A 12,124-nucleotide genomic window follows, 5' to 3' on the forward strand; every position below is an offset into this window, starting at 1 on the left:
ACTGTATTCTTACTCTCCCAGCGATTCTCTACACACAACACTTGTCTAGGGGGGACTTAGGGGGTCATTCTGACCCTTGTGGTCACCGACCGCCAGGGCCAACGACCGCGAAAGCACCGCCAACAGGCTGGCGGTGCTTCCATGGGCATTCTGACCGCGGCGGTACAGCCGCGGTCACAAACGGGAAACCGTCGGTGTCCCGCCGGTTTCCCGCTGCCCCAGGGAATCCTCCACGGCGGCGCTGCTTGCAGCGCCGCCATGGGGATTCCGACCCCCTTACCGCCCTCCTGTTCCTGGCGGTTTTCACCGCCGGGAACAGGATGGCGGTAACGGGTGTCGTGGGGCCCCTGGGGGCCCCTGCAGTGCCCATGCCAATGGCATGGGCACTGCAGGGGCCCCCTAACAGGGCCCCACATTGATTTTCAGTGTCTGCCAAGCAGACACTGAAAATCGCGACGGGTGCCACTGCACCCGTCGCACGCCTTCAACTCCGCCGGCTCCATTCGGAGCCGGCTTCCTCGTTGAAGGCGCTTTTTGCCGCTGGACCGGCGGGCGGCCTTCTGGCGGTCGCCCGCCAGCCCAGCGGGAAAGCCAGAATGGCCAGAATGGCCGCCGCGGTCAGTTGACCGCGGTGCGGTCATTCGGCGGCTCCCGCCGGGCGTGCGGTTACCGCCGCCGGCGGGAGTCAGAATGACCCCCTTAGTGATTGTCATTCCTCTTTCTTAGTACATGGTTTGTGTTGCCCCCTAGACCTATTTTCTCCCATTGCATTATGTAGCATTTCCTATTTTTTGCAATATCCTATGTCTAATTACTTACCTTATTTTGGTGTCTAGAGTATATATTGTGTATAGTACTCACCCCCAGAAGGAGTATTGCCTCTAAGATATTTTTGGCCTTGTGTCATCCAAATAAACTGGTATTGCAGGAGCTTTGCATGTCTCCTAGTTCAGGCTAAGCTGCTCCTCTATAGCTACCTCTATCAGCCTAAGCTGCTAGAACACTACTACATTCACTAACCTCAGAGACCTACACTGACTACCATTATCAAAGAGGATCACCTTCAAAATCCTCATCCACGCACACAAGGCCCTCCACAACACAGGTCCCGCCTACCTCAACGACAGACTCACCTTTCACACCCCCACCTGCAACCTTCGCTCTGCCAACCACGCCCTCGCCTACGTTTCTCACATCTGCCGCACGACCGCCGGAGGAAGATCATTCTCTCACCTTGCCGCAAAGACCTGGAACTCCCTACCACTCCACCTTCGCCTGACCCAAGACCTTCTATCTTTCAGGAAACATCTCAAGACTTGGCTTTTTGACCAGTAGCTGCCCCCCCCGCCACCACCAGCGCCTTGAGACCTTAGTGCGCTTTATAAATCCCTGATTGATTGATTGATTGACTAAAAAGGGATAAGCGGACCTGGTGTAAGGTGTGTAAGTACCCAAGTTACCCACTAAAACCAGGCCAGCCTCCTACAAATGGGTCAAGTGTACCTCTTTTAAATACTTGCTAATTGCCTACTGATGAGTGCCCTCTCATTTCATATTTCAAATGTGTGTCAGATTTGTGGCTATTTACTATTGACAAAAAAGGAATGCAATTCTTACTCTATGAACCATCATATCTATTGTGAGCGCCATAAGCAATGATTCCTCTGACAGTAGCACCATCTTGCCAGTCCCATCTAGCAGGATATTTTTTAATAAAATATGTACCATTTGTTCTTTATTGCAGCTATCAGAGATGTCAGTAACTCTGTTGAGAGACTCTTCGCTTCCCATTCTTACTGCAACCCTCACACTCTCTTCCACCTGCCCATCGCTGGTAGAAGGGCACTACAACAACACAAAGCTCAGGTGAGTAAAATACCCAGAGCTGGGGGAACTAAGATAATTTAGCAGTGCAGGAGATCTGAAAGATACCTACTTCAAATGAGCAGTGGCACCAACTACTGCCAGCTTAGCATATGCAGCCAATGGCAACTGTATACTAGGGTTGAGGCGCAAATGTTTTCTGGTCATGGAATGGGCATCAGCTAGAGGAGCTTGTATCTCCGTGCTTACCGAATTTTCATTCTGGACAGTAGGAGAGTAAAAAAAAAAAACTTGTTATCATACCATAGCCAGATTTATCTGCTTAGAATACTTACCAACAGACTTGAAGGGTCCAATATCTCTAGTAGGCAGAAATTTGACTAGATACGAGAAAAATAATGAGAAAACTTTGATAGTCACTAAAGATTGGTCTAGCAACTTTGAAGATGATGAAATGTGGTTGATAAAATCAGTGCGTTCAAGCTGCAACCTGTTTCTGCTGATGTACTATGCGAACTCTTGCAGGGCTCGATTGTTGGCTGAGCAAAGTGACTTTGGATCCGTTTCCTACGCATGCCCTGTTTTTGCTAATTTTGTTGCAACATTGTTTAGAGACACCTCTGTCCCTTCTGTAATTCAGAATGCTTGCTCTTGCCATGGCAAGAAAAGGCCTCGTTGAGCCCAACTCTATTAGGACTTTAGGATGGCTTTAGGCCTGGTGGTGTCAGGTGCAACAAACTTTGTTGGCGCCCCCCCCTTCTTCCACAGATTCACTACCAACCTCCAATTGTGCCCTTATCCCTCCCTAACCTTTACTCCATTAATGAAATTCTTTTACAGCAATGAATATTCCATTGTTGGATATCAGAGTACATTACATCACACACACACACACATTATACAGAGACAATTAATTATACAAGTGTGTAGGAAATGTTACATAAAACAAAGACGATTACAAGGTCTCATGTCTTCCATAATGGTGGGCAGTACATTGTAAGAGTGCTGGTCTGGAGAAGCACAAACTCAGGATTTAAATCGTAACAAAGTGGTTGGTATTAGCTTTAACTAATAAGAATTGATTTCTACCTCAGCAAACTCTTTTTAGCAAACTTAGGATCACAAAGGACAGAGGGAAAGCATAAGTTACAAACCTATGCCTTGCAGGTTGCATGCAGCTCTTTAATGCCAGGTTATAGCTCACTGTACTATAGTAGAAAGATTGTAACCTATGAACTGCAACTAGCAGTAGGATCTCAGTGGCAAAATCAGTAACCCACTGAGCTATCTATATACAATACAATTCTGTGATCTGCATGTTACAGGTACTTTGCAGCAGGTATATTAACCCTCTTCGCTACCTTATGAGTCAAAACTGCCACTAGACAAAACTCAGATCTCCAGTAGGAAATTCAATCATCAGAGTTATCTTGACATTTGTATTACCATCTAAACAATGATTGGCACTCAAAGAACTTTGCAAGGTTCTTTTAACCCCATAAGGTATTTGAAAATACATGGCACCAGTTGAACCGCCGTATATCCTGCACTGTAAACAATACTGCCCCATTACATCAGTCACTTCCAACTTAAAATCTTGGAGGAAATGGAGCAGTGCATTTGCACGATCACCTGGAAACAAATTCTAGCTGGAGATTTTGGACAGGGGTAAAGCTGCCATTGTAATGGTACGGAACTTCTCTGCCGCCATCATAATGGTACTGAACCTCTCTGCTGCCATACCATATTCTCTTTGAGCGCTTGGAAATGATGGCAAGGTATCAGGATGGAAATAGCGTGTAATGCATTTATTCTGGAAGATAAAGTAGCCACGCCATGTAGTCAAGAAACTGATTCTGTTGAAGTGATAAAAAGTCAAAAATGGGGTCCCATCTGTTGTTGTTTTTCACCTGCTTTGATCAGTGTATATGTACATCCTTTACCCAACATACGTTTGGGTCTTGGATTTCAATTTCATATATTTGTGGTGGACAACAAATAGTTACATTGTCAGGGAACATTACGTTTATTGTTGCCTAGCTTCACTCAGTTTACTCACAGATTAGTAACTGGCTGAAAAGAAACGGCTTAACTTAAACAACACTAAAGTCTTGAATATGAAGACTAGTACAGTTCCAGTATTCGTGCAAACCTCTGTTCACATGGGTGTTGGAAAGATGAGTTTGTTGGAGTTTACAGACTGAATTTTCATCCGACAAATTTCCGCAGGGCAACCCTGTCAAAATTTACCCCTGGAAAAAAGACCCACTAAATAATGCGGTGTAGGAAAGTACCATCTTGCCTGGCATGTTACCCCCATTTTTACTTGTGTGTCAGTTTGTTTTTCCTGTGTCACTGGGATGCTGCTAGCCAGGGCCATAGCGCTCATTGTTTGTGGCCTATATTTGTTCCCTGTGTGGTGCCTAACTGTATCACTGATGCTCTCTCTGCTTTTAAAATTGTCACTGCAGCCTGCAGTGACAATTTTAAAAGCAGAGAGAGAATAAACACTGAGGTTCTGGTTAGCAGAGCCTCAGTGATACAGTTAGGCACCACACAGGGAAAACATACAGGCCACAAACGTATGAGCACTGGGGTCCTGGCTAGCAGGATCCCAGTGAAACATATCAAACACACTGACAACCTAGGGTTTCCACTATGAGCACTGGGGCCCTGGCTAGCAGGATCCCTGTGAGACAGTAAAAACACCCTGACATATGCTCACAAACAGGCCAAAAGTGGGGGTAACAAGGCTAGAAAGAGGCTACCTTCCTACAGCGCACATGGTCAATTTTTGTGTGCTGGTGGGGTGTGCTTTTAAATAGCACTCTGGTGAAGTGCAGAGATTGTAGTACTCAACAGTGTGCACCAGACGGAGTGTGTGTGCTGCATGTGGAAATGCTGGTGATAGCATAATAAATGATTGTAGGAAGCTGGCTCTGTATATATTATATCAAAATGAGATATAGGCGGTCATTACAACACTGGCGGTTAAAAACCACTTACCGCCGTGCAGAAGACCGCCAAAACACAGCCGCAGCCGCAGAAATCCGCCATAGCTATTATGATCCACAGCACTGAATCCACCAAAATTCAGACACCCAAACAAGTCCGCCACACCAAAGGTCAGTGATAAACTGGCGAAAACAAATCCTCCACTGTCACGCCAACAGAAATACGCCGACACTATCACGACACACGAATCCACGTGGCGGTCTTTCAACCGCGGTATTCTATTGGCGGTCCACACAGCCTTGCTCAAAATATACACACATGTACAAAACACAGCCACATTGGACAATTCCAAATACACACACCTGATACACATACACATACCACTCCAACACACCCAATACAATATAAAACACACACCCACATCACCCACAAATCCCTACGACAACAGTACTGAGAGAAGGCCAGAGAGACACTACAAACTACTGCCAAGCATCCACAGGCACAAAATACCATAACCAGCAGAACTTCCACGCACCTCACACAACACACCACTACATATCAGCACACTTATCACCACACACACCACCCCACACATCACCCACACCACCCCATGGCACGGCAAAGACACCCCAGGTTCTCTGAGGAGGGGCTCAGGGTCATGGTGGAGGAAATCGTCCGGGTACAGCCCCAACTATTCGGATCACAGGTGCAGCACACCTCCATAGCTAGGAAGATGGAGCTATGGCGAAGAATAGTGGACAGGGTCAACCCTGTGGGACAGCACCCAAGAAATCGGGATGACATCAGGAAGAGGTGGAACGACCTACGGGGGAAGGTGCGTTCCGTGGTCTCAAGACACCACCTTGCGGTTCAGCGGACTGGTGGCGGACCCCCACCTCCTCCCCCACAAACCACCCATCCCAACAACAAGCCCTGCATGCAACAACAAAGCATGGACAACCAACACCAAAGCATGGCCACTGCACATACCCATACACCCCCTAAACCACCATCACACAAGGTCCCACACAGGAATGCAAGCACTGGGGTACACAGTCACCCACCCATTGCACCCCATGCCACACACAGATGTAATAAACATCATTTTATACCCCTGCAGGACCCCTACCCAACGTCACCGGACAGGAGGTTCCACACATGTCCACACCACCAACAGAAGAGGCCCACAGTGATGACAGCACCTCTGTCCAACTGGATCTAGATGACCAGACCGGCCCATCGGGGACCTCTGGACAGTCGGTACCCCTCACACAGTCACAGGCCACTACAGAGCTTCCTCCCTCTGGAAACACCAGCACAGCATCCACCCAGCGGGCCCATACCTCTGTCACCAGGACACGCCAAGCAGCAGTGTGTCCACCACTACAGGGAACCCAGGCTAACCCACCACCCCAACAACAGTAGGGACCTGGGGGCAGTGGTAGTGGGCACACGGTCCAGGGGACGGAGGCCCAGTAACACAGGGGAACTGGGAGGGCTGCTGTGCGACAGGGGGAGGACAGGCCAAGGGAACCCACTCTCCACGAGGCCCTCTCCTCCATCATGGGAGCCTACCACCACTCCCAGGAGACGATGGCAACGGTACTGGCCAAGTTTCAGGAGACCCAGCGCCTGCAGGAGGAACAGTATTTGGGCTTCAGGGAGGAACTCAGAACCATCAATTCCACCCCGGGCACCATCGTAGGGGTGCTGAAGGAAGTACTCAGCACCAGGAGGGACACTGTGGCACAACAAGGGGCCCCTGACACTAGCATGGACAATGAACTGCCCACCACCTCTGCCGGCGCTAGTGGACAGGACGCCCCGCCACAGGACCACCACACGAGCACCCCACCCCCTGCAGAGGGAGAACCACCCCGCAAACGGTCCCTGAGATCCAGGACAAAGACAGAGAACGATGCCAAGACTCCGCCAAGAAATGAGACCGCCCACAATGTCATCTTTCTGTCCCACTTTGTCACCCTGTCCTTCCTCAAACTGCCCCAGCTCCACTTCCTATGCCCATTTGGGCAATGCACGTGTGAGACTAATACACTGGACTCTGCCATGGACATTCCTCCACCATAAAACCCTCACCATTTCACAACCCCCTCCAATATTGAGCACTTAAATAAACACCCTTGAAGCACAAAACAATCTGGAGTCAGTCTGTGATTTCGAAATTGTGTATTAGCAATTACAGTGACAAAATGCTCTTTCAATTGTAATGTCAACATACCTATGTCACACAGCTCTAGTCCATGAGCAAACAAAGCAGATGTCACACTGTGGGACCCACATCTGTGAAATCGTAAGGGAAAGTAACAACTCAGTGACCATACACTGGCTGAAAACGACAGACAGTAGAGAGGTAGTAGTGTTAAAGTACATGTAGTAGACAGGTCTATACTCTTACCTGTGTCTCACTGGAAATATTGCTGGATAACCGTGTTCCTGTTGTTGATGTCCTCTTCTTCTGCTTCCTCGTCTTCCCTGTGCACAGGCTCCACAGCTGCAACAACACTGCCATCTGGACAATCCTCCTGCAGAAAAGGCACCTGTCGTCGCAAAGCTAAGTTGTGAAGCATACAGCAAGGCACGATGATCTGGCACACCTTCTTTGGTGAGTAGAATAGGGATCCACCTGTCAGATGGGGGCACCTGAACCTGGCCTTCAGGAGGCAGAAGGTCTGTTCTATAATCCGCCGAGTTCGCCCATGGGCCTCATTGTATCGCTCCTCTGCCCTTGTCCTGGGATTCCTCACTGGGGTCAGTAGCCATGACAGGTTAGGGTAACAAGAGTCACCTGCAAATGGCGAGGGACAACTGTTAGACACACACTAACCTGTAGGGATATCCCCAGACAACTATTCCCACTGTCTTGCTTCCAGGTGCTCACCTAATAGCCACACACGGTGCCTCTGGAGTTGACCCATCACATAAGGGATGCTGCTATTCCGCAGGATGTAGGCGTCATGCACTGAGCCAGGGAACTTGGCATTCACATGGGAGATGTACTGGTCTGTCAAACACACCATCTGCAAATTCATGGAATGATAACTCTTCCAGTTTCTGTACACCTGTTCACTCCTGCGGGGGGTACCAAAGCCACATGTGTCCCATCAATGGCACCTATGATGTTGGGGATATGTCCCAGGGCATAGAAATCACCTTTCACTGTAGGCAAATCCTCCACCTGAGGGAAAACGATGTAGCTCTGCATGTGTTTCAGCAGGGCAGACAACACTGTGGACAACACGTTGGAAAACATAGGCTGGGACATCCCTGATGCTATGGCCACTGTTGTTCGAAATTACCCACTTGCAAGGAAATGGAGTACTGACAGCACCTGCACTTGAGGGGGAATTCCTGTGGGATGGCGGACTGCTGACATCAGGGGTGGCTCCAGCTAGGTACACTGTTCCTGGATTGTGGCACGGTCAAGCCTGTAGGTGATGATCACATGTCTTTCCTCCATTGTTGACAGGTCCACCAGCGGTCTGTACACCGGAGGATGCCGCCATCTCCTCACATGTCCCAGCGGACAGTGCCTATGAAGGACAACAGCGAGCACAGAGTCAACAAACTCAGAGGTACGTACCCATAGCTTACACAGAACACAAATCATAATCTGAAAAGTGGCCTGTATGTGTGTTGAGGCTAGGCCTAGGTATGTGTGACGCAGTTAAAAATTAAGCCATGTGGGCCCCTGAAATGGCGGCTGCCTGACCTCTAAAGTGGGACAATGGGATGTGAGGTAACTGCGCTGGCGTTGTACACTGTCGCGGTAGGTGGTCAAAGACCGCGGCGCAAAGCTGCATTGGTTAACATTGGACCCTATGGGTCCCAGGAGCCAATGACGATGTATGTCGGCGGTGACGGTACGCACCGCTGCGGACTTGACCGCCATCTTCTATCTATTCAATCACTCAATACCTGATCTTTGACAGGAGAGGACATACACTGCAAGTGCTGCTGTGACCTCGGTCTGGAAGAGACAATGGCTCGAGTGTCTGGGTAAAGGGCCCCTGCCTTCACATCAGAGGAGTTGGAGAAACTCGTGGATGGGGTCCTCCCGCAGTACACGCTACTCTACGGTCCTCCAGACAAACAGGTAAGTACACTGGGAGCATGCTGTATGGGCTATGCCCGTGTGGAGTGGGGTGGATGAAAGATGGGGGGAGGGAGATTGAGGTGTGCATGAAACGACGATGAATGCATGTGCCACATGGCAAGGGTAGGGATGGGGGCCAATGACTGTGACGGTGCAGTTGGTAACAAAATTTATCTTCCCCCTGTACAATTCATGTAGGTCAGCGCCCACCAGAAAAAAGATATTTGGCGTGCCATCGCCAAGGACGTCCGGACCCTGGGGGTCTACCACAGACGGAGCACCCACTGCCGTAAGAGATGGGAAGACATTCGCCGCTAGAGCAAGAAGGCGGCGGAGGCTCAGCTGGGGATGGCCTCCCAACGTGGGAGGGGAGCCCGTCGCACCATGACCCCCCTGATGTTCAGGATCCTGGTGGTGGCGTACCCGGAGTTGGATGGGCGATTGGGGCATAACAGCAGCCAAAAGGGGGTGAGTACACTCTCATCCTGCTGATTTTGCGCGCAGTGGAGGTGTCTGGCTGGGGGAGGTGGGCTGTGGGTTTCCCTAGGCCAGGGCGAGTTTAGTAGGCAAGGTCCCTCCATAAGGCAGGCCATGTGGCACCCCACCCCACCTCTGTAGAGTACACCTAGTCATGCCCTGTGTCATCCATGTGTGCAGATGTCGTCCATAGCCTTATAGGCCATGTCCCAGGGATTGAACAGTGGAGCCCAAGAGCGCAGCGTAGTGCAGGGGGCTTCTGTGTCTGTCGTGTCCGCCAACGGTAGTGGTAATGCATGCACTCAACATGTCTTTCTTCTGTCGCCCCCCCCCTTTTTGTGGTCTCCCTGTTCTTATGTGCATTAGCATCATCAGGCGGAGGAGCAGTGGCACCGGAGCAGGAGGGAGCTGCATCCCACATGGCCCTGGAGGGTGACACTACGGAGTCTGATTTCACCAGTGGGACGGAGGGCGAGGGGAGCTCCACGGCAGGGACAGGAGCCTACACCAGTGACACGGACTCGTCCTCTGATGGGAGCTCCCTTGTGGTGTCGGCAACATCTGTGCTCCCCGCATCTACAGGTACAGCCGCCACCCCCCCTACCAGCAACGCCCTCCCAGCAGCCCCTCAGCCTTTGCCCCGTGCCCGCTCACCCAGGAGGGTGGGCATCACCTTTGCCCCAGGCACCTCAGCCCCTGCCCCAGTCCCCCCTGCTGCCCTCAGTGAGGAGGCCATTGACCTCCTCAGGTCCCTCACTGTTGGGAAGTCTACCATTTTGAATTTCATCCAGGGTGTCGAAAGGCAATTGCAACAAACAAATGTATTCCTGGAGGGCATTCATTCTGTTCAGGTGGCCCTTCAGCGAGCTTTTCAGACTCTGGCCTCAGCACTGATGGCAGCCATTGTGCCTGTCTCTAGCCTCCCCCCTCCAACTTCCTCCACCCAGACCCAATCCCCTCTACCCCAGCCTATCCCAAGCACACCTTCGGACCAGCATGCACACACGTCAACACACAACGGAAGCTCAGGCAAACATAAGCACCACACATCCCACAGGCACTCACGCAAGCATCACACACATGCAGACATACCAACATCCACTGCCTCCACTGTGTCCCCCTCCTCCTCGTCTCCCTCCTCCTTCCCAGTCTCGTCTGCACACACACCTGCATGCACTAAATCTACAACCACTACTGCCATCACCAGCACACACACCACCACACCCCGCTCACGTGCAGTCACCAGCCCCACTACCATTCACACATCCCCTGTGTCCTCTCCCAGTGTGTCTGTGACGCCACCTCCCAAGATACACAAATGCAGGCACACCCCCACCCAACAGCCATCCACCTCACGACAGCCTCCAGCACATGCACCTTCACCCAAAGTCACCAAACGAACACCTTCTACAACCATAACCTCTTCCTCCACTCCCAAACCCCCTCCAGCTACCCGTCCCAGTGTCTCCAAAAAACCTTTCCTGTCCAACCTTGACCTCTTTCCCACACCTCCCCCACCCCGTCCGCCTCATAGGGCCCGACTCTCCAGGTCCCAACCTAGCACCTTAGCCACAACATCTCCGGGACCAGTGGTGACTGTAGTCACCGGAATCTGGAGTGCACCGGCCACCAGGGCAGCCAGTGTGGCACGGAGCCACAGCACGGACAGTCCCCCACCTGTCAAGCACCAAAAGTTGGCCAGTGCCTGGCAGGAGAGGGGGAAGACTCCAGCCACCAAAGCCGCTCCCAGGGGTCCCGGTGAGAGTGTGGAGTCACCTGCGACACCTTCCAAGGTGGGGAAGGGCCACAAGAAACCCAGCAAGTCTGGGAAGAGCAGCACGGTGTAGAAGACCGCCATCATCCCCGCTGCCCAGGAGGCCACCGGCATCATCCCCGCTGCCCAGGAGGCCACCGCCAGCACCTGCCCTGCTGCCCAAGAGGTCACCGCCATCATCCCCGCTGCCCAGGAGGCCACCGCCAGTACCTGCCCTGCTGCCCAAGAGGTCACCGGCATCATCCCCGCTGCCCAGGAGGCCACAGCCAGTACCTGCCCTGCTGCCCAAGAGGCCACCGCCATCATCCCCGCTGCCCAGGAGGCCACCGCCATCATCCCCGCTTCCCAAGATGCCACCGCCATCATCCCCGCTGCCCAGGAGGCCACAGCCAGCACAAGCCCCGCTGGGCTATAGAGGACCGCCAGCACAAGCCCCGCTGGGCTACAGAGGACTGCCAGCACAAGCCCCGATGGGCTAGAGAGGACCGCCAGCACATGCCCCGCTGGGCTAGAGAGGACCACCAGGGCAAGCCCGCTGGGCTAGAGAGGACCGCCAGCAGCTGAGTCACTGCAAAGGAGCCCACTGCCTCAAGCACCGCTGAACAGGGCACCGCCACCTCAAGCACCGCTGAACAGGACACCGCCACCTCAAGCACCGCTGAACAGGGCACCGCCACCTCAAGCACCGCTGAACAGGGCACCGCCGCCACAAGCACCGCTGAACAGGGCACCGCAGCCTCAAGCACCACAGGCCCATGAGCGCCAAAAGCTCTGACGCTACTGAGGCCACCACGAGCAGGATGAAGCACTCTGGGCACCATGCCCCCTCCAGAACCAGTGGAGAGATACATCCACTACCTCTGTCCTTGGCAGGATGAAGCCCTCTGGGCACCAGGCCCCCTCCAGAACCAGTGGAGAGATACATCCACTACCTCTGTCCATGGCAGGATGAAGCACTCTTGGCACCATGCCCCCTCCAG

At 52.2% G+C, this 12,124-nt stretch overlaps 1 protein-coding gene across 3 annotated transcripts in view; it reads left to right on the forward strand.

The window, feature by feature from the left end:
* KIF1A (kinesin family member 1A) overlaps nucleotides 1-12,124 on the forward strand; it is a 3,950,406-nt gene that overhangs the window by 3,223,313 nt on the left and 714,969 nt on the right. For all 3 annotated transcript variants that reach the window (XM_069213666.1, XM_069213667.1, XM_069213668.1), the window contains one exon: nucleotides 1,745-1,866. In XM_069213666.1, the coding sequence (XP_069069767.1) occupies nucleotides 1,745-1,866 (122 nt within the window). The remainder of the gene's footprint in view (nucleotides 1-1,744; nucleotides 1,867-12,124) is intronic.

Source organism: Pleurodeles waltl, chromosome 11, assembly GCF_031143425.1.
Source record: "Pleurodeles waltl isolate 20211129_DDA chromosome 11, aPleWal1.hap1.20221129, whole genome shotgun sequence".
In the NCBI taxonomy this organism is placed as follows: Eukaryota; Metazoa; Chordata; class Amphibia; order Caudata; family Salamandridae; genus Pleurodeles; species Pleurodeles waltl.